The sequence below is a fragment of the Rattus norvegicus genome, chromosome 4 (genome assembly GCF_036323735.1).
Source record: "Rattus norvegicus strain BN/NHsdMcwi chromosome 4, GRCr8, whole genome shotgun sequence".
Taxonomy (NCBI): domain Eukaryota; kingdom Metazoa; phylum Chordata; class Mammalia; order Rodentia; family Muridae; genus Rattus; species Rattus norvegicus.
Genome location: NC_086022.1, coordinates 177,448,332 through 177,469,742, shown reverse-complemented (window position 1 = coordinate 177,469,742; position 21,411 = coordinate 177,448,332). Strand labels below are relative to the sequence as shown.

At 47.1% G+C, this 21,411-nt stretch overlaps 1 protein-coding gene across 1 annotated transcript; it reads right to left on the bottom strand.

Annotated features, from left to right (window-relative positions):
• Window positions 1–1,625: 1,625 nt before the first annotated feature.
• Cmas (cytidine monophosphate N-acetylneuraminic acid synthetase) lies at window positions 1,626–19,942 on the bottom strand. The gene is made up of 8 exons (NM_001009419.1): window positions 19,684–19,942; window positions 12,450–12,592; window positions 12,174–12,329; window positions 8,955–9,088; window positions 6,522–6,616; window positions 6,000–6,171; window positions 5,051–5,204; window positions 1,626–2,204 (listed from the first exon to the last, which is right to left on the bottom strand). The coding sequence occupies exons 1-8, from the start codon at window positions 19,935–19,937 to the stop codon at window positions 2,014–2,016; spliced, it is 1,299 nt and encodes a 432-aa protein (NP_001009419.1). The 5' UTR covers window positions 19,938–19,942; the 3' UTR covers window positions 1,626–2,013.
• Window positions 19,943–21,411: the final 1,469 nt, after the last annotated feature.

Sequence of the window (21,411 nt, the reverse complement as noted above, 5' to 3'; positions counted from 1 at the left end):
CTTTGCTGTTTATAATGGATTCTCCAGAGCTGAGGGGCAAGGGCCTTCCTTCACATTGTCCTGTAGTCTGAGGAGTAAGGAAGGGGTTCCCAGTAGCTCTCTTCCCCCTCTGCCTATGGTCATAGAGATTCTCTTGCTTGGATCCTGAGATCCTGTTAAAGCCTGCTAGCATCCCTGCTAGCGACCCCCAAGTGTTTCTCACTCTATAGCCCACTCCTACCCCTATCAGATACCACTAAAGTGCCTCTCCATTGTATCTGGCTGCAACTGCTTTGGGAAGGTTGAGGCTCTCCGGACAACCTCCAAAAGTGTCGCTAACAGTGCTTGGCCACTTTCTGTTGGAGGATGCTGGTGGTGATCTGCCAGCTCCTGCTGTCACAGCTGAACAACCAGCACCGTCCAGGTCAGGGTTTCTGTCAGTGGAAAGTAAGAACTAGTTTCTACAGTGAAACTGCACTCTTGCCCTGTACAGTTTGGGTGACTGGAACAAGGGCCCTAGGATACTTTGTTTCCTCACACAGTAGCTCCCGAGGGAGAATGTTTCTGAGGAAAGAACAGTTCATGCTGATATGGGTGAGATTTGACAATAGGCTAAACATGGGCCCTGTTAGGAAATAACACAAAACCTTGACTAACTGGGGAAATCCACAGTAATTGGAAGTGGGATGAAAATATTAGGTTGTGGCTAGACAGTGTTTGACCTGAAGTGGCTGTTTTCTGTGGTCTGCATGGATGGAGCCCCTAGAAGATTCTGTAAAAGATAACATCAAACATGTGAACAAAGGACCCAAAAAAACCACTCACAACCTGAACGGGTGTGAGGATGGCAGCATCGGACTCCAACCTTGCTGTGTGAACAGAGGAGAAACTGAGGAAAGCTAGTCTAACTCGCTTTAAAGTATTTGGAACAGTGTGCATGGCACTGAACTCCAGAGCCTTTTGTCCCAGGCTCCTGAGCGAGTGCTAGGCATGTGCCAACACAGTCCCGAGGCCATCATAATGTCCTGTGTCTTCGAGTTCACAGACTAAGTCCAGTGCTCCGGCTTGTTACATCCACTGTCCTGTGATATAAGCAGGGCTCGCCTTCAGACTAGGGCCGGTAGTTAGAGCTGCCTGTGCTGAGGTGAAACCTGGGATGAGAACCTTGGGGGACACACAATGGCACACTCAGGAAGTCAAGAGCAAAGTCAGGACAAGAGGCAAAGAAAAGAAGACAAAGCCACCTGTCTCTTCCTCTAACCTGTGCCTGCCTTCCAGGGACAACTCAGAACCTCAGATCCATGGTGACAGAACTGCTGGCTACAGTGGCATGAGGGACCTACTAGTCAGCACTAGCATTTCCTTTTTAATGGTGGAAAGAGTTGTAAAGGTTCTGAAAGCCACACTTCCTATTGTTAAGTGTCTATATTTACGAGCTGATGCCTCGCTCTCGGGGTCCAGTGGGGACAACCTGCACTGGTCACAGAAGTCCCAGTACCTGGCCCGTGTGTGTTCTCTGGGCACATACAAAGCAGTCACCATGTTTCATACTTGGTGTCCAGTCTTTTGTTTCTGAATCTATACAGCTAGTGCTTAGAGGAAATGCCTAGGAAGTGTCTTCTACAGGATAGAAACTTCAGCCAGTCTGTGAACTGTAAGTTTATTAACACAGGTGTGTCTTACCAGACACACTGCCTTAAATAAATAAAATCCCAGTATCATTAACACCACACAAACACAGTTTGACAGGGCACAATACAAAGTTGATTGTTTATGATGTCTGACTTGTATTCGCTAGAGGTCCGAGAAAGACTCGGTCGGTCCCTCAGTAAATTACCTTGCATCAAGAGGAAAGCAGACATAATTATGTCGTGGATTCTGGAACAATGATTTGAAAAAACTCAGCTTTGAGAAGAGTAAGGTATCTTACAGATCTGATCACTCGCAGCAGATTACACTTCGAGACTTGATCAAAAACAAAGCAAAGTGGCTGGAAAAGGCTTCGTTCTCCCTTCCCCCACACTACAACCACTTCTATTTTTGGCATGAGTTATTAACCTTTTCTAACAGGAGGAAAATGTGTTCTGCAAACTCCCGGATGGCTCCACGGCCCCCGTTGCATTTGCAGATGTAGCCCACAGCCTTTTGGGCCCTGGAGCAGGCGTCAGCAGGCACGGCGCTCAGGCCCGCTCTCTTCAGACACTCCTCATCGGACACCTCATTGCCTGTGAGTGAGACAGAAGCCACTCAATGAGAGACACAGAACGTTCCAGCACAACGATGCACACCACAACCGATAAGTAGCAGTTATGTCCGCAGGAACACTAACAACCACACAGAACAAAGCACCTTTAAGTACAAGTGAGAATGGAGGATACCCTTTACCTACTGTGTATAGTGTAGGGATCTGACGCTCTGGAGCCTTCTTGAGTGAAACAGCAGATATGTGTAAGGGTCCACGTTGTCATGCCAAGTAATTATCAGCTTCAGGTTACTTAATCACTGCTTCTCTCTATGCCCTATACTCCAGTTTTCTTGGAGGTAGAAAGTGAAGGAAATTCCCAGACAGATCTGTCTCTGCCTCCAGAGTGCTGGGATTAAAGGTGTGTGCCACCACATCCTGGCCTTTATTCCAAACTTTTAAGCATTTATATCTAATAAAAGATATAATTATTAAACTCATTATTCCTTAAAATAATTTAATAACTGAGTATGGTCAAATATCACCAACCATCTCAAAACTTGTTTTGTGTGTAGGAACACATGTGCATGGAGTCCGGGATCTGTGTCAGATGGCTCTCTCAGTCACTCTTACTCCTGTACTTAGTGTGTGTGCACACGGAAGGCAGGGAACAACTTGTGGGAGCTGGTTCTCTCCTTCTACCACATGGTCCTAGGGTTGAACTCAAGTTGTCAGGCCTTATAGCAAATGCCTTTATCCACTGGGCCATCTTGCTGGCTCTTCAGACTCAGGTCTGAAGCCACCTCTCCAAGCCCTTTTGAACTTTTTCATTCTGAGATTTTAAAAACCAGTAGCCAAGTCCACACAGTGTGTTTGCTAAGTGAAGACCCTTCCCCTTCAGCTACAACAGCTCTCTGGCATCTATGTCATACACTATGTGTAGGAGAGCTGTCACACTGAAATAAATACTAAATGACATTAACAAATGCCACTGCCTGTCTTGTCCAACACCTCCTTAAGAAGAAACATGAAGCCACCAGTGAGACAGTCACCATTCTGGATACGACTACCAGCTAACAGAGAAAATGCTGCCTGCCATGTGCTTGGTGTCCACCCACAGAAATGTTTTCCTGTAGCTCAATGTACTAAACTGGATGGTTTCCACTGAAAAGTAACACCAGCATTACTCTATGTAATCCTCTCTGTTTGCATATGCTTGGCCCAGGAAGCAGCACCATTAGAAGGTGTGTCACTGTGCGGTGGGCATGGAGACCCTCCTCCTGACTGCCTGAGGATGCTCAGTTTGTTCCTGGTTTTCTTCAGGTGAAGCTGTAGAACTCAGTTCCTCCTGCACCAGGCCTGCCTGGACGCTGTCATGCTCCCGTCTTGATGATAATGGACTGAACCTGTAAGCCAGACCCAATTAAATGTTGTCCTTATAAGAGTTGCCTTGGTCATGGTGTCTGCTCACTGACACCCTGACTGAGATACTCTCTAAATTTAAATTTTCCTTATGAGAGTTACTGAGATGCAGGCTTGAACCTGCAATCCTCCTGCCTCTGCATGCTGAGCCTGTGAGCCCACACCACCATGCCCGGCACGGTACTAAGATGTTAAAGAATCTTTTAAGATTCGTATTACGTATGTGCTTTACCAGCATGTGTGTCTCTGTGCCATGTGTATGCAGTGCCTCTGGAGGCCGGGAGAGGGCGGTGGATCCCCTGGATGGAGTTATAGCTGGTTACGAACTGCTGTGTGTGCTGGAAATCAAACTCGAGTTCTCTAAGAACAGCCAGTGCTCTCAAGTAGTGAACCATTTTTCCAGGTCTGGGATGTATTTTTATACATTTGTGTGCCTTTTGAAACAGAGCTTGCATTCTGAAGTAAACATTTACTTCTGTATGTGAGTGTGTATGTGTGTGTGTGTGAGTGTGTGTGTGTGAGCGTGAGTGTATAAGCGTGTGTGAGCGTGAGTGTGTATGTTGGGGTGTGTAAGCCGTACATATTCACCACAGCAGCACTTTCTTTAATGCAAACAACAGTACAATCAGGATGGTTATCACTGCTCCTTTGCCAATGCCTTCTGAAGTCGGATTCTCGGCCTAGGTCTACATAAATGACAGATTCTGGAGGATGTGAAGCCTTCTGTTTTTCTTTCTAATGTTAGTTTGGTTCACTCTTGAATTATGAATATGCAAAGTCAGTCATGTGGAAGCTTCCTTGAGCCTCATGGATAATGGGTACATCAGGGATCCTATGTATGTCATGGGTGGTGCTTTCTATTACAAACATGCTATTGGATTGTTTTCTACAGTTGGCCCCACAGCTATTCCAGCACCTCAAGAACACAGGTTCGCCCGCATGAGCTTCCTGAGGCTGGTGTCACCTGCCCGTGTCTACTCATGCACAATCTGTATGTAGTCACTGTGCACCTCAGAGACTTGCTCTTCTTAATGCTTACAACGCTGGCATCACCAGGCTGTCTGCCCTAGAGGCTTGATGCTATGGTTCTAGCAACTAGTTCCCCCATGCATACAGCAGGGATCAGCTAAGCACATCTGCTTAGCACTAACTTGAAACTCTCGCACAGCTCTGAACATGCCAATAAACACAGATGTCAGCACAGTCCTTAGTGGCTGGCTATCTAGTGTTCACTTGTGTGCACGCACTGCTGTGCAGGATAGTAGGTGGGCTCTTTTTCTCTCCATCAGTGGCACATTCCCCCAATTTCTTCCTTAAAATTTGTAGGTTAAGAAGCAAATAGTAAAAAAGTCTTCTTGTGTATCAGAAACTGCTAGCCCTTTGTCTAGACTGCAGTCTCTGTAACAGCCCCACAGTACCGTACTCTTGGTTATTTCTGATAGGGAAACAGACCCTCAGATGACCCACCGAGATAGGCCACTTCTTTCCAGCACAGGCCCATCTCCTTCCTCCACTCATCCACGATGGCCAGCTTGTCTGACACACTGACTTCCGTTTTACAGTCCAGCTTTAAGGCGGAGAGCGTCTGCTTGGAGCAGGCCCTTTCTGAGATGAGCCTCACCTGAAAAAGAAGTGGGGCCGTTAGGAGGTGAGGGAAACAGACAGCCTTGATAATGAATCAAGCTGTGAAGACTCAAGTCACAAATGAGTGGTCCCCTCACCACCGAAGGGAAATCAGCTGGAAAAAAAGCCTGCTTCACTTCCACCAGCTATGGCAGTGACATACAGCCTGCTCCCTGCCAGTCAACTGTTCAGAGCATCGCACACTCAAGATTTCTAATGACTGTAATTACTTCTTTCCTTCCCACACTGTGGCCTGAATCGTGGTATCATGCACACATGCTAAGCAGGTGTTCTATCTGAGTTGCAGCCCAGCCTCCTTTCCATGTTTTACTTCAGACAAGGTATTGTTGAGTTACAGTCAGTCCTTGAACTCATGATCCCTAGTAGCTGGGGTTTCAGGTCTGTGCCACCAGGCCTGGCATAACCTTCCTTTTAAGAGAAATATATTTACATATTACATTATTCTGAACTAATACTTTCATTTATATAAATAAGCCATACTTCAAAAGTCTACATGGTGCTTGCTCCTTTCTAGTTGCCAACACTAATTAAGGAATTTGTTCTGGTTTAAGGTCCTACAGAAAATGAACAATTGCGTTTAAAATATGACCAAGTATGAAATATTAATGGCTAAAAAAAGCCTAATTTCATCTTTCAAGTGTCAAGAGTCCTCTAGGGATATACCAAGCAATACTTCAAAAACTCTGTGTGAATAGTGAAACTCTGAATCTCGTAATTACTGAGTGTGCTCTGACTCAGAACCTCAGGCACCACTGCACGAAGGAGCACGTACCTCAATGCCACTTTTCTTTAGTAAACTTATGCCAATAGCGTCTTTCACATCGTAAGATATTATTTCTTTTTGGTCTCCTGATACGTAAATGTGACCATTGGTGAGACATCCATCAATATTACACACCAAAAGCTTTATCTCCTTCAGCTTCTCTTTCCCAAAATAGCCAAATCTAAAAGAAACCGAGACAGAATGGTGAGCACAAATTCACCAGTCCCAACGTGCTCCCCGGCTACGGGCAGCAGAGGAGAGCAGGGCCTGGCTCATGCAGATGTCCTCTTCAGTCAGTTCACCGCACACTCTGCAGACAGTGCGAGAGCTCCTATAAGCAGCACTGCTTAGCCAGACTGACCCCCCTGCTTAGCGGGTAAGTCACTGCACGTGATTCATATACACACCTTCCCCATTCAAGGAAACCGCGTGCAGACTGTCTCCAATCAATGTCTAGAAGGCCAGTTAAACATGCTAAAGATAGACCTGGGCTCCGGTCCACGGCTACCTCAGGCTTTCCCCTTCCTTTACCTCAGAACTCTTTGCTCTGCGATCGGCCAATCGATGTCCACGTCTATGTCCACACTGTGCTCAGCTCGCATTTCATAATATGCCATTTTCCCACCCTAAAGACAACAGAAATGCTGTGTGTCACTGATATTCACTCATGTGTATGCAGCTTGGATCTGGGGTTACATTGAGAAAACAAAGACTACAGTAAACCAGCAACACACCAAAATGATTATTCTAGAAAGAGACTTCAAGCCAAGCAAATGAGTTTTGAATTCTGTGTACTGTGCAGGCTCCCTGCGTTCCTTTAAACAGATCTGTTTTAAGGTGAACTGGGCAGAAAAGACATTCTCCCTCCAGCACTCTGACTGCAGCAGCTTTCTGGGACCCTGACATGTGCTGCTTTTCCTCTGCCAGATGACAAGTTTCCTACTGTCCCCCGACAGCAGCACCAGGCCAGGGCTGGAATAGCCACCTACAGCACCTTTGTACAGACTGTCTCAGGTCCCCTAGTGAAGGTCTAGGCTGAGGCAGATTCTAGGGCACAGGGCAAAAGAGTGATGTTTCCTCTGAGTTGTTTCAATGAACAGATCAATTATCAGAAAACTTATTTTTACAAACGGTTTTCACCCTAGGTCCTCTGCATGTTTGCTATGGTTGTGTGGCTTGGTCGCTGCGTGGTTCCTTACAGTGGGAGTGGGGCTGTCTCTGACCCTGTTGATTGCTTCTGGGACCATTCTTCCTAATGGGTTGTCCTGTCCATCCTTGAAATGAGGTATGTACCTAATCTTACCATAGGTTGTTATGCCATGGTTGGTGATAACCTCTGGGAGGTCTGTTCTTTTCTGAAGGGAAATGGAGAAGTGGATCTGGTAGAGAGGGGAGAGGGGAGGTAGGGCAGGGGAGGGAGGGGAAACTGCAGTCAGGATGTAATATATGAGAGAATGAAAATTAAAAACTATTTTCACAAATCTTGTTACAACGAGAAACATAATTTTTATCTACAAATTAGGGAAGGGCTAGATCACAGGTGTCCTTAGAAAAGAACTAGGGATGGTGTGCTTGTGTGTGTGTGTGTGTGGGGGGGGGGGGATATCGATCTAGCCTTCCTTAACTCTAGAATGAAACTGAATGGTCAAACTTCTGTTTGCCTGTGTGCTGGCCTAAAGACTAGGAAGAAAATCCTTTGTTTTCAGAACATGAGTCACAGGAGAAATTTCAGAGTAGAGAGGTTTTTCTTTTGGTGTTGGCAACTGAAACTAGTAAATAGTCTTCACTGCATGATGTTTCCATGTGTGGATACACATGTGTAGGCGTACATGACTGTGTGCTTGTACACATGTGAAGGCCTCAGACTGGCATTGGGAGTCTCCCTCAATCACTTTCCACCTTACTCATGGGGACAGACCACACCACTAGCCAAGGGTCAGGGGAAACCTGGTCTCCCTTTTAGGAACTGGTACTTCAGGCAGGACCATGTCCTAGGCAGTTGGTGGCTTCTGGGGATCTGAACTTCAGTCTTCATAGCTGTGTACAAGTGCTTTACCCAGAGCCTTCTCCCCTGCTCTCCCCTCTACCCGACCCGGCTCCTTTTATCCATGTTCCCCAACCTGTTCCCTACCCCCTTTTTTGTAAAATAGAGGGTCACCTCAATTTTGGCAGTATTGTCTCTGTCCTAATTGTTTTCATTTTTAAAAGTTTATTTATTTGCATGTATATACAATGTGTTTAGCTTGCATTCACGTCTTGTGCACAAGAAGGCCAGAAAGAGGGCACTGAATCTGCTGGAACTGCAGTCACCAATGGCTCCAAGCTGCCATATGGGTAATGGGATTTGAACCTGGGTCCTCTGGAAGAGTGGTCAGTGTTCCTGAGTCCCCAGCCAGCTCCTCATGATTTCACTTTCAGAGCCGCAGTTGTTCCTTCTGTGCAGGCTGCTGTGGTACCCATGGAGTGGTTCCCACAGCCCACTGCCATCTATAGTGAAAACGAGCCAGTTTTCAAGCATACAATTGCCATGACTGCCAATCCTCTCGAAAATGAGACAGCCAAGGTGACCCAGAGAGAGAGTTTGGCCTTTGAGAAACCAGGTGGGCTGATGCTCTCTCAGATCTGCTGAACTGGCTGTCTTCTGTTTGTAAAGTAGTAGAAATGATTTAACTACACAGCCAATCTAACTGTGACCTAATATGGCCTGCACACAACTGATTAGCTAATGCAAACACAGGACGCCATCAGCTCTCAGCCCGAGTCCCACTTTTATCTCAATGCTCAACTGGACAGAGTCTACAGACAGTTCCTGGGAATCCCAAGACCACCTTGGAGGGAACGCTGCAGGACAACATCAGACGATAAGCCCGCTTCTCCTCAGGGAATGGGATAGCCAACCTTCTCTTCCAGAGCTCCAGAGCACAACACGGGAGGATTTGAAGAGTTAGAAAACGAGACACAAACCTGTAAGTAGCCCATCTCTATCAAGTGTCTCTTAGCAAAGTAGAACGAGCCGTTTTCGTACAGCTCTCCATCCCAGTCCTGTCGACGAGGCCGCTTAGCTGGGTTCAGGTTGAGAGGCTCGGTCACTTCACGAACTGAAAGCAAAGGCTACAGTAGTTACGTTACTCCAACAGACGCTGCTCACTCCGTTAAAGCACAAACCGCCCCTCAGAACGCAGACATCGTATCTAAATAACCAAAGACATTACTGTCAAGGACAACGTGAGCACTCCTAATGATTTGTCTCTCCCTTTAAAGGCTTAATATCAGAAAGGTATTTATTTCATGAAGGAATTCAGAGAAACTCTGGGTTCAGGATTTACACAGGCTCGGTGGTTTTGGAGGGCAGGCAAGCAACTTTTAAATAGCTTCCTCGCACTGGGCCTGTCAAGTACCACTCAGTATTTAACCTCCTCCTTAGTCTATTTCTCATTATCTCCCGCTGCAGAACTAGTGTGTGTGTATTTACCTAAGAAAGTGCTTTCATAGAATTGTCACAGAAAACTAAACTTTCTCATTAAATCACTGAAGGTTTTTTTTTGTTTTTGTTTTTTTTTTTTTTTTTTTTTTTTTTTGGTAAGAGTTTCATGTAACCCAGGCTGGCCTCAAATTTCCTGTTTAGCTGATATGACTTAAACTTCTGATGTTCCTTGTCCCATCTCCTGAGTGATGGGATAACATGACAGCCATGTGCCACCAGGCCCAGTATTATGCTGAGACCTGAACTCAAAGCCTTATATATGCGCACACTGTGTGTTGACAGGCAGCTAAAAATCCAGGGGTTCAACAAGACGGACCAGGACCAGCCCTCCTCATGGGAAACACATTAGGGAGCGTGAGGGTGGTGAGCAAGCTCGCACTTGCCCAAGCAGAGAGACTGTGCTGAGTGCGGACCTGAGGAACAATTCCAACTGATGGACGTGGTTACAGACTCTCAGGCTTAGGAAACAACTATGACACCAGTTTCCCTGTGCAGGGGACAGGCTGGAAGACCAGGCAAGAGCCTTACAGGAACATGGGACTGGCATCTTCTGTCCCTTCCTGACAGCGCCATGTGCTGGTGTCTCCTGTCCTTACAGAACAATGGGTTAACTCTCCTGCACTGTCTATGGTAGCTGCCCTGTCTATGTAGCCAACCGTGCCTACAAGACTTTCCTGTAGTGTGCACCTGCACTGGGCAGCAGACTGGAACTACAGTCTAGTGAGTTTGACAACTGCAGCACCATCATCAGCCCCTTGATCCTGTGCCTTGCAGAGAAGGAGCGTGCTCTCTGGAGGAAATGTGGACTCCAATGTCTATGAGACACTCAGAGAAAGAGAAATATAAAAGCACATTCAAGAGGATCAATGGTAGGAGAAAGGACTCAGAGAGAGGTACAGAAATGCTAGAATTTGCACCTTGAATTTTCCAATAACTGCCATAGATATGCTAAAGGCATTAAAGAGACAGGCGCGGGGGCGTTTCAACAGGGAAGGGAAGCACTCAGATATGCAGACTGGGAAAAACTCAATAATCCAACAGCTGAACTGGCCGAGGAGATAGTTAATTCCCTCTAACACGCCAGCTGGGATTGACTGATGGCTCAAAACTGAGCAGAGAAATAAAGAGAGCAGAGTCAACAGAGAAATACAAGCCAGAAACTAAAAACTAACTTAGCATGGGCTCCAGAAAGAAGACAAAGAAAATGTGCAGGAAACATCTCAGGGGTAGTGCACACGACCAACACCTCCAGCCTACTGCAGGGAACTAAGGAAAGCAGAGCCACACATGCTGTGGGGACGAGGAAGCAGACTCTTAGGAGCAGCAGGGAAGACGGCAGCTAGACTTAGAAAGTCAATCATCATGGAGATGGTGGCTGGTTATCACTGAGAAAAACACAGACGACAGAAGGCACTGTCATGCTTCAGAAACCAGTCTTAAATGCCACAAGAAAGCAATTACCATGTTGTAAATATAAGATTATTAACAAGATACTGCGCCCCCCAAATTCACTTTAAACTGCAGGAACATGGTGTGTGCTTTTTCCTTCTATGTGATGTGTACACAGGTCTGATGGTGACACATGTAAGAGTGTGTGTGTGTGTGTGTGTGTGTGTGTGTGTGTGTGTGTGTGTGTGTGCGTGCGGTGTATAAGGGTGCAGGTCTGACATTTGCCTCAGGCATTCTCCTCTATCTTTCTGTAGTTTATTTTGTGTAGCGGGGTCTCTCATTCGAACCTAGAGCTTGCAGACTGATGACTCTAGCCAGTCAACTTCTCCCAGGATTCCCTTGTCTGTCTACCAAGTGCAGGGCCTGTGGAAGGCTGTCATGTCTAACCTTCTTTTACACGGTTTGGGCTCAGAATCGCAGGCTATTGTGAATGCCTTACTTGCCAAGCCAGCTCGGCACTCCCCTGCAGTGTGGATCTCTAGTTCTGACACCTGAATTTGCATGGTCAGCACTTCCAGCATGAGTGGTGCTAGGCACATCTCATGTAAGCATGTCGGACAGGCACGTCTACTGTAACAAGTGTAGACAACATCACAGAAAACCTGATGTGCTGAGTACACAACTGACACAGCTGCTGTTACTTTATACACAAGGAACATAACAGAGCCTAAGAAATGCCAGCCTGGTTTAGATGCCACCCACCTGCAGCATCCTGCTTCCTTCCCAGGGGCTCCAAAGGGTCCCAGCATGTGAAGAGATGGCAGTGCTATCCCCAGCAGTCACTCCGGGTGCTGGGAGGTGTTTACTCAGTCACTCTCAGCTCCTTTCGGATGTATGGCAATACTTAGGAACCTGTCGTCTCTTTCCCCGAAATACTCGCTGAATTAATTTAACTAGCACAGCACCCCAACACTCACTCTAAGTTCAGCATTTCCCTGGGGAGGGTCTGGTATGATCTGCCTGGAGCTCCCCTAACAGCCCAAGGGCAAACACAAAGTTTCTGCTCTGCAAACCAGCGTGTCTGCTTCACAAGCTAACAGAAACACAGGCTAGAATGTCTGAAGAGTGGAGAATGAACTGCTTTAATTTTTACCATTCTGCTTTATAACAAGATCTAGGCTGGAATATCCTGTCACTGCAGCAGTGCTCCAAGCACTGCTCCTTACTGTTCCTTAGCTCTCCTTCTGCTAACAATGTTTATGCTAACAAAACAAAAGAAAGCTTGACTTTTAGTACAATGAGTTGGTTACCTCCTTTCTGAATTTCACTCCATCGAAACTGATGGCGCCTCACAACGGAGAAGACAGAGTCATATCCTTCTTCTCGGATCATTTCTGCAACTTTCTGGAGGTCCGTGGGATGTAAACATGGAGATGTAGCTTGGATATTTCCCACAATGTCAACCTCTGAAGAAACACAGAGGGAAGGGTCAAGCACCATCCTGGTAATCATGCAGTATTAGATCTCATGAAATGTTCACACAAGGCTGTGTTGGTACAATTTGAACTGAGCAGTCAAACTCATACCATTGTGATAGTTCAGGAATTCTACGATGGCATCTAGTGAGGTAGAGCTGTCTTTGGACGTTTCAGAACTTCTTCGGTGAACCTGGGCACCAAACTGTTTGGCCACGTTCTCAATTTCATCATGGTCTGTTGAAACCCACACACTGTTTGGACAGTGAAATGAGAGTTAGATAACAGTCACCAAGACTGCCCACAGTCAGGCAGAGCTCCACACCAATGCACACAACCTGACGTTGAAAAAGTTTTTGCAGAAGCACAGCAACATTAATCTAGGCATCGTGGCTTGTGCCGGGACCCTCACGGCTCAGGAAGCAGGGTGGGGTGAAGTTCCTGAGTCTCAGGCCAGCTAGTGCCACATAGACTTTGTTTCAAAACCCCTCAAAAGCAAAGCAAACAAGATCCAAAACAATGCAAAAAAAAAAAAAAAGCAATACAAAAACATGTTGTTTAAGTTCAAAATTCCAATTCTATAAACGAGGAAAAATGAACTCAGTATTTGTAAGATAGCTACAGACTAAGTTAAAACATCATTAGAAGTCAAATCTAAAGCAAGCCGAAGGTGATTTGCCAATTTAAACCCAAAATATCACACACCTAACACTAATACGTGTGTAAAAGTACACTGGCCTTGGCCTAACTGAAATAGTTTTAAGCTTAGAAGAGACTCAATATCTAGATTAGGGTTCACATGACCAGAAAATTAAAACAGTGGGCATGTGGACACCTGAGCACTGACCTCTGATGGCAGAAACCCTGACTGCACTGGCCAGGGACTGCCTACCTCCAAGCACTACAGCACAGCTGCCCATGCATTCTGTCAGCCCGAGACACAGAGCAAGGTGCTTCTCTGTGGGGACAAACTAGTTTCTACTGAAGGTCCCTTTTCTGAATTTTCACAAACTCTCATGTCTAGAAATAAAAGACATAAATGTTATGTGGACCAAAATGTTTTAATAATGATAGTATGAGATATTTCAAGATTTGGACTGTCACACACATGTACTCTTTTCTTTCTGTCCCATTCATTCAGCATTTACTGAGAAAAAAGAACACGCATGCTCTACTTCCAAGATCACTTAAGAAAGGGACATTTCTAACGTCTAGATTTCATTTCTTAAGTTCATATATTCCCTTCAGCATTTCTGGAAGAGGCTTTAAGGGCTGGAAAGATGATTCTATGGGTGAGTACGCTTGCTAGGCAATATGGGTTCAAACCGATAGTCCCCATGCGAAAAAGCCTAACGCGGCTGCACGGTGTACAAAATTCTGAGAGAAACAGGAGGATGGCTGGTGGTTGGTGTCTGCCAGCCTCAGTGAGACGCCCTGCCTCATGGAATAAGGTGGAGAGAGATACAATAGGACACTTGACACCCTCCTCTGGCCTGCCCACACACCTTACACACATACACACACACCCCACCACCACCTACATTAAGACATATAACTGAGGATTTAAATCCAAGGATAAAGTCAGTAAGCCCACATTGCCTTTGTTTTTCCTCAAAGGAAGCCTGGTAAACAAGGTGATCACATGTTAATGGCCAAGTCTCCCAGTGCTGACTCACATCACATGGTACAAAGCAAATGTGCCCATGACTTCTTTTGTGCTGTAGTTTGGTGACAGATTTCCCCCACCCCAGTGGAACACTGATGCTAATGAAATGACTGAGCTGAGTTTTGAAAACACAGGTGAAGGAAGGATAAGGAGAACACAGAAAAATGAAGTGAAGGGCAGGCACACGTCTCCTGGCATTTACACTCAAGAACTGGGTGATGAGGCACTAATGCAAGCTGCAGGGATTGGTTTAAAATGTTTGCAAGATAAATTAAAAAGCCTGCCTGCTTGTTCCCCCTTCCTTCTCTCATTCCTTCATCCCAGAAGTGTTTGCTGAGGTCTATCCGTCCCAGGCACTCCTCTGGACCCTGGGGTATGACAGCTGACAGGACAATCTGGTTCCTCACACTTTTGACCTTTCAGTAGAGACAGGCCCATACAATGTGGTAAATCCTGCTAAGCAGTCAGGGAGAGACGTGAGAATCAATTCAGTACCCACGCTCCTTCTAACGCTTTACCTTCCTCCACACCCTTTTCAGTTCTTGTTGTAACATGTGACAACACACTTTAAACAGGGGGCCAGGTGGACAGACCTTTCTTTGGTTGAGGGGCTTTAGACAGAATGGGTAAGTGAAAGTATGACTGGGAATGAACAGACCTAAAAACAACTCCAGGAAGTAAATGTCAGTGGCTTTAACCTGGAATCACTGGTGCTCTACCTAACTCAACACACACAGTATCAGCCATGGTGCCTGTGACAATTATTTTGAACCACAAAGTGTCAATTCAGGGATGATAACAGAACAGAGGCCCCTTACCAATCATAAACCTGGGGCTTAGAAATGAAACTAAAATGCACGAATTCTCACCACTGTTACACAAGGGTCAAAGATCAACTTGTCCTCAGATTTGCTCACATCATGCAGACGCATGGTTGAATATCAAGTCTTCCAAGCTCGAGGAGCAATTTCTAACGAATATGCTCACCAGCCAGATTTTGAACGACTGTCTTAGGAGAGGTTAGCAATCTGGGAAAGCTCTGCTAACTTCTATCATGTGCAGGCTGAAAACTCTGCCCTCCTTGATACCCCACCCTCTGAGTAAAACCACCTCAGTCCCAGTCTTGAAAAGCACATGTCAGGCCACCACACACTTCCACCATCTCCTCCCCACCTACGTGTTTGCTGAAGGAAGAGAAGCAAGAGCTGCAGGCAGGGAGGATGCTGTAAAGTCCCCTAGGGCTCCTACGAAGCCAGTTCAATCTCAATGTATACATTTTGATTGAAGATCTAAGACACACTGCTTACCAGAATGAGTAGGACAGTGTTTCCCCCTCAGACTGTGTAATGTGCTGGTATACGGCCACATTCCTTCATTCATGTACTGCCATGACCACTTTTATAACATACAGGCTCAAAACTGAGAAATTACAACAGAGACCATCTGGCTTGCAAAACTGGCAATACATACTGTGTGGTCCTGTCTAGAAAAAGTCTGCTAAAAGCTGCAAGACAGAATGAAAACACATTTCCATTAACCGTCCAAAGTCAAAGGAAAGGCATTTTCAGGATTGCTAATTCTCCATTTATAAGCATGTTCTCCAAGGGAACATGCCCCAGGAGAAGAGGCAGACTGCTCTAAGCGCATTGGATACAAGGACACTGCCAGTTAACATCAGCGCCAAGGGCACACTATCTCCCTTAATCCTCAACAAACTCTCCTCTGAAGTGTATGCTCAAGTCCGCCCTGTACATGGAGATGCTGGGTTACAAAGGGGAGGGTGCTGGTATGGCTGGGTCTACACCCTTACCGCCCCACAATGCTGCCTCCAAACTGGACTTCTGCAGAGTGGGTCAGCAGTGACTGAGGGAAGCAGTGCTGGCTGGCACTGTCTCTTACTGGCTTAATCTTGACAGGTCCTCATAGAGGGCGCTCACTGCAGGGACCACCAGAAACAGAGTGGGTCCAGAGAAGGTTAGAGGGTAGAGCTGGACAGCTCACGATGCTGGCCCATGGAAGAGGTTTATTCCTCCTAGTGGCTGTTGTGAATACAGGTACTGAGGGCAGCTCAAAGAAACACAAGACCAGCAAGGGCTCATGACCTCTACAGATGGAGGACACTACAGACAGGCTGATGACTGCATCACTCTTAGTGGGATTTTGTATAGGTGAACCTACATTTTTTTCACTTTATGTATGTGGTATGCAGGTATGAGAGGCATACAAATGCCTCTGTGTGTGGAGGAGTCTTTTCTATCCTTCCACTGTGTGGATTCCAGGGATCAAATTCAAATTCTTAGGCTTGGTAGCAAGTGTATTTATCTGCTGAGCTATTTCATCAGTGGCTCCCCAACCCGATACATTCCAAGAAACGAAGCAGGAATTTCTTAGCAAAATCTCCAATGTCTACTAGTCATGACTTGCTGTTCTTTTTAACTGACAATCTACTTGGTGATTGTTCATTAGCCTTCCTCATGGTGCTTCAGTGAGGGCTGTCAGTGGATTCATGAGGTGGGGATGACAGATCTAATACAGGCATTGTTTTCTACTTAACACAGAGATGGCTTTAGGACGAGTCAGGGAGGCAGTGGGGTCTGATGAGGTAAGGAATTTAAAACGTAAAGGTGAGCAGACCTGACAGGTGCTGCAAATAAACCAAGACAGACTTTAAGACAGACAGGAACGGCTACAAAGGCCACACTGTCCTCCACAGCCTGCAATAAGGAAGAGACTAGAGTCCATTTCCTGAAATCAGAAACCAGAAGCATTTTTAAAGACTGGGCAGGCAAGGGAGAGGCACCAAGAGGTGTTCAGTCAGTCCACACAAAGAACCATAAATCTGGATTTATGAACAGCTTATAGAGAGGACGAGAAACAAGTGCCTGTCCTCATGACTGGGGACAATAATGCAAGCTCAAGCACTGGTTGCCCACTGTGGTTTATCTTTCCACAGGGGCTGAGGAGACAGAAGTCACAGTGCAGAAGATTCACAGTTCAACTGAACAGGAAAGGCATGTGTCTGTGCAGTCCTATCAGGGAGGAGAGAGTTTCTATGACTTCTAAGTACATTCTGTAAGAGAGGGCTTAGGGGTCTCTGAGCCCATCGAGATTTCCCTGCAACAAATAGTCCGTTCTACTGTAGGTCCTACGACTTCTCAGGTGGAACCAAATTAGGGATATGGCCTGAGGCTGACAAAGACTATGGTCATGAAAGTAGAGGCAGATGGATCTCATACTCTGCTTGACATCAGAAAGGGACAGCTTATCCTGAAACAAGAAACTCAAGATTCTCGTGGCAGAGCATACCGTCTTGTGCACTTACAATAATGGGTCTCATCTGATACCACATGTGTGCTCTGCATGTTGCTTAGCTGTGGTAGCTGTGGGGATAATACATCAAACAATATAAGGAAAGATTTATTTTGGCTCACTTTCTGAGGTCTTCCATGCTTGCTTGGCTTGAACACTGTGGCCTGTGGTGGGGCAGAGCATCATGGTGGGGAGAGCACAGGGTAGCAGAGACGCCCACCTCATGGCTGCCAGGAAGCGCAGACAGAGAGGAACTTGGACAATACAGCCCCTGGCATGGACTAGCAAGTGTGTTTTTCACTCTTTTGCCACACTCCCCAAACAACTGACCACTAAGGGAAGCCTTGCTTGTGAAGGGTAAGGGAAACTGACAGAAGACAGCTATCCGTCCCATCACCGCCTGTCAGTCACCTCTCTTCAGGTTTCCAAGGATCAGGAATGCCTGCTGACACCTGGATGTCGGAACGGAAGAGCAGACAGACAACCAGGAAGCAGAGGACCATCCAGTGTCCACGTGACTAGAGCTGAAGCGACTCCTCAGAAGCCCCGAGTTGCGCCGCATGAGCTTTACAGTGCCACCTCTGGAGAGATGCAACAGGGGTGACACCTTCCACCTGCCGGCTTGTGCCCAATAAGCCTCACTCTTCCTATTAGTGTCCATGGCTCCAGAGGGGGATGGGCTGGCTCCTGCTGCTGCCCTAACCCTTGGCTCAAACAGCAGTACTAGTCACACAGTAGGTAGACAGCATTTGCTGAATAAGATTCTTCTTTTGTTCTGAAGCCTAATCATTGCACTTTGTGTATGTGGTGTGCGTTTGTGTGAGTACATCTGTGAATGCCTTGGTACACGTGTGGAGGTCAGAGAGCAACCTCAGGCATTGGTCCTCACCTGCCGCCTCGCTTGAGGCGGGATCTCTCATTGTTCACTGGGTACACCCAACTGGCTGGCCCATAAGTTTCTAGAGTCTCCTCTCTCCACCTCCTGCCTTGCTGTAATTACAGAGGCACTAGTCCCTCGCTTGGATTTTATGTGGGTTCAGGGAATGAGAACTCAGTCCCTCAGGCTTCCATGTCCAGCATTCTGTCCACTGAGCCATCTCCTCCATGAATTGTACCCCGTGTCCAATCCCCCGACTTAAACCCTGTACAGCATGACTGCGTCAGTGTTCAGTGCAAGGCCTGTGGAGATGAGAAAAGGGTATCTAATCTCCTGGTGCTGGACTTACAGGCAGTGGTGAGCTCTCCAACAATGGTGCTGAGACCTGAACCTGGGTCCTCTGGAAGAACAGTACGTGTTCTCACGTTTTATCTCCAGTGCTATCATTCTGACAATCATTTCCTGACATGGGATCGGAGGCTCATAAATAATAATTTGTCCTCAATCTTCTGTCATACTGACTTCAATCTCTCTCCCCTTCACATATGTTACTTTGTCCCCGTGGACTATACATAATTAACTTCTCACTCCTTTGCAGTCTGCATTCTGAGAGGTTTAAAAACACAAAACCAAACAAAAACCAAATGTGAGCTCCGTAAAGGATATAACTGTGCACAGATCATCTTGCTGCTTCCTTGAAGTGTGGCAAAAAGTGGGGCTCAAGCAATGTTTACTGAGCTGAACCAAATCCCCAGTACTCCCTATCTCTCCTTTGCACACTTCCTATTACGTGTTATTTTCAGAAGCCAGCTGTTTCTTTAGCTCCACCCAGAGCTTCCTTTGGGTCAAAACACAAAGAAAACTAAAACATTTATACCTTTTGCTATCCCATTTTTAAACAATGTTGGTTGGGTGAAAAAAAGAATCTCCCTTCATAATATGGGGAATCAATAGTCTTCAGGATCAATCATCTTAAAAGCCAAACCATCAAAAGGTAGCAATACATTCAAGTAGAATTAGGTTGCAGCTAGCATGGGCATTTAAATTCATTGTTGGCAAAGGATTTTATCTCCCTCCTTTGATGAATGGCATCAACTTGTAACTCCTGATCAATCTGGCGGGGGTGGGGGGGGGGCGCGAAGAGGATGCTGAGTTAAAACTGCCCGTTAGTGAGGCCAAAGTTCAAGAGGTAGGCTAAAGCCATTCACACCTATAAGCCAGTCATACCTCGCACACACGTAGTGAGCATTTCCTCTTTGTGCTGACTCACAGCCTCACAGCCAGAGAATTTTTTTTCAAAGGTGAGGGAAGACTCTCTAAGCTGCAGAGCCCCAACTCTGGACTCCATTCATGCACCTGCTGCCTCCCGAGCCTTGCAGCACCCGGCAGTCAGCAAAGCCCAGAGGTGACAGGCGCCCGTCAGCAGGGGCGGCCCAGGGTCAGGCCTGGGACCCCCGACCCCCGACCCGGGCCCCGCTCCCGCACATGCGCACCTCTGGAAGACACCCGCGTCCAGGGCTGCGCGCAGGACCCAGCCAATGAGCGGAACCCCCGCCAGGCGCTTGATGTTCTTCAGTGGGATGCCTTTGCTGCCGCCGCGGGCCAGCACCAGCGCTGCCAGGTGCGGCGGCTTCTCTAGGCCTCGCCCCGCGCCCCGGCTGCGCTGTAGCTTCGGGGGCCGGCCCCGGGACGGCCGTCCGCGCGGGGCGGGCCCCGACGTGGCGGCCCCCTTCTCCAGCGCGTCCATCTTCCTCCCACGCCGCCGCCCCAACGTCTCCACATCCGGGAGCTCGGCCCCGCCGACTCCACTCGGTACCGCCCGCCTGCTGTGGCAGCTGCGGGCCACGCCCACGGCTCGGTCAGCCCCGAGGCACTCTGGGAGTTGTAGTTCGCCGCGCCCTCCGTGCGGGCCAGGTGAGCTTAGAGGAGCCGTAGGCTGAGAGGCACCGTGTGCAGTGCCCAATAATGTCTGGAGATTTCTAAATAAACGAGAATTTGTCCTCCTCTACTCATCCCCTCCCCTCCAGCCTCTTTCCGTCTTCCCATTTCTCCCTCCCCCTACATCTTCCTCCAGTTTTTTCTCCTCCCCTTTCTTCTCCCTTCTCCATCCTCATCCAGGTGTTAGGTAACTTCAGATCATGAGACCCTGAGTCAGACATTACTAGGCAATAGCCCCTAGCCATGAAGAATTGCTTAGTCCCAGCCTAATTGTTCCACAAACAATATTTCGGGTTCTCAAAAGCAACCTATTCTGCTCCCAAAGACACTACAAAAAAAACCGTAAAACTTCCAGTACTCGTGTGTGTGTGTGTGTGTGTGTGTGTGTGTGTGCGTGTGCGTGTGCACGTGCACGTGCACGTGCACGTGCGTGTGAATGAGCTCAACCTGCATCAGCAGAAAGCTTGGGGCCCCTCACTGTGGCAATAAATCAGTCTCAACCTGTGGGGATCAAGTCTATCTTCTCTGCCTCACTTTTCTTGCAGTTATCCTCATTCTCTGCTTTGTTCTCTCCTGACTTGGGCTAGCCTTGAACTCACTAAATAGCTCAGGCTAGCCAGGAACTCATGACATAGCTCAGAGTGGCCTGGAACTGGAGGCAATCCTTTTACTGAGCCACCACTCCCAGGGAATGAACGCATGGGTGAATTAGTGAACTAAAGACCTTCTCCACTTGGAAACTGAGGCTCTTTTCTTAATGCATGCTATGGAGTGTCTAAGCATGGATCAATGTTCTGCTTTGGCATTTATATAGTAAACACTAATCTTTCATTTATGCTCCTGGTTCATCTCCCTCTCTGAGAAATTACCTCATTTTAATGTCCTACAGGTGCCTCGAAATCAACATTATAAACCATCATCCTCCTCCCATGGACTTGGCATTCTCTGCTAACTCAGCCAACAGTGTTAGTTGCTGCTGGTGTGTCGGCTTTACTAACCCCTTCCGGTGTGGTGCAGTGTAGTTCCCTTCTAAGAAAACTTTAAAAAATATTGTCCGATAAAATATCTCCCTTTGAGAAGGCGCTGCCTCTCACCAGGTGTGGTGCAAACACCCATTCTTCTCAGGGTAACAGTGTGTGACCAACGTTGGCTCTTGAACAGTCCTATCCTCCCGAACATAACTGCAGTGTGGACCTCTTTCCAGACACGAGTGACTACAAAAGATCCTTTTCTTGTCGAGTTTTTGGATGTTAAAGGACCGTGTAAGTCGGAAGCCTGGGGGT

What these genes read in the sequence shown, in the direction of transcription:
- Cmas (NM_001009419.1), bottom strand. Translation starts at nt 19,937, where the DNA reads ATGGACGCGCTGGAGAAGGGGGCCGCCACGTCGGGGCCCGCCCCGCGC. An exon ending in TAGAGATGGGCTACTTACAG is followed by an intron (nt 6,617 to 8,954) that starts GTTTGTGTCTCG and finishes TGTTGTCTTTAG; the next exon opens with GGTGGGAAAATGGCATATTA. An exon ending in GCAGAGCAAAGAGTTCTGAG is followed by an intron (nt 6,172 to 6,521) that starts GTAAAGGAAGGG and finishes GGTTTCTTTTAG; the next exon opens with ATTTGGCTATTTTGGGAAAG.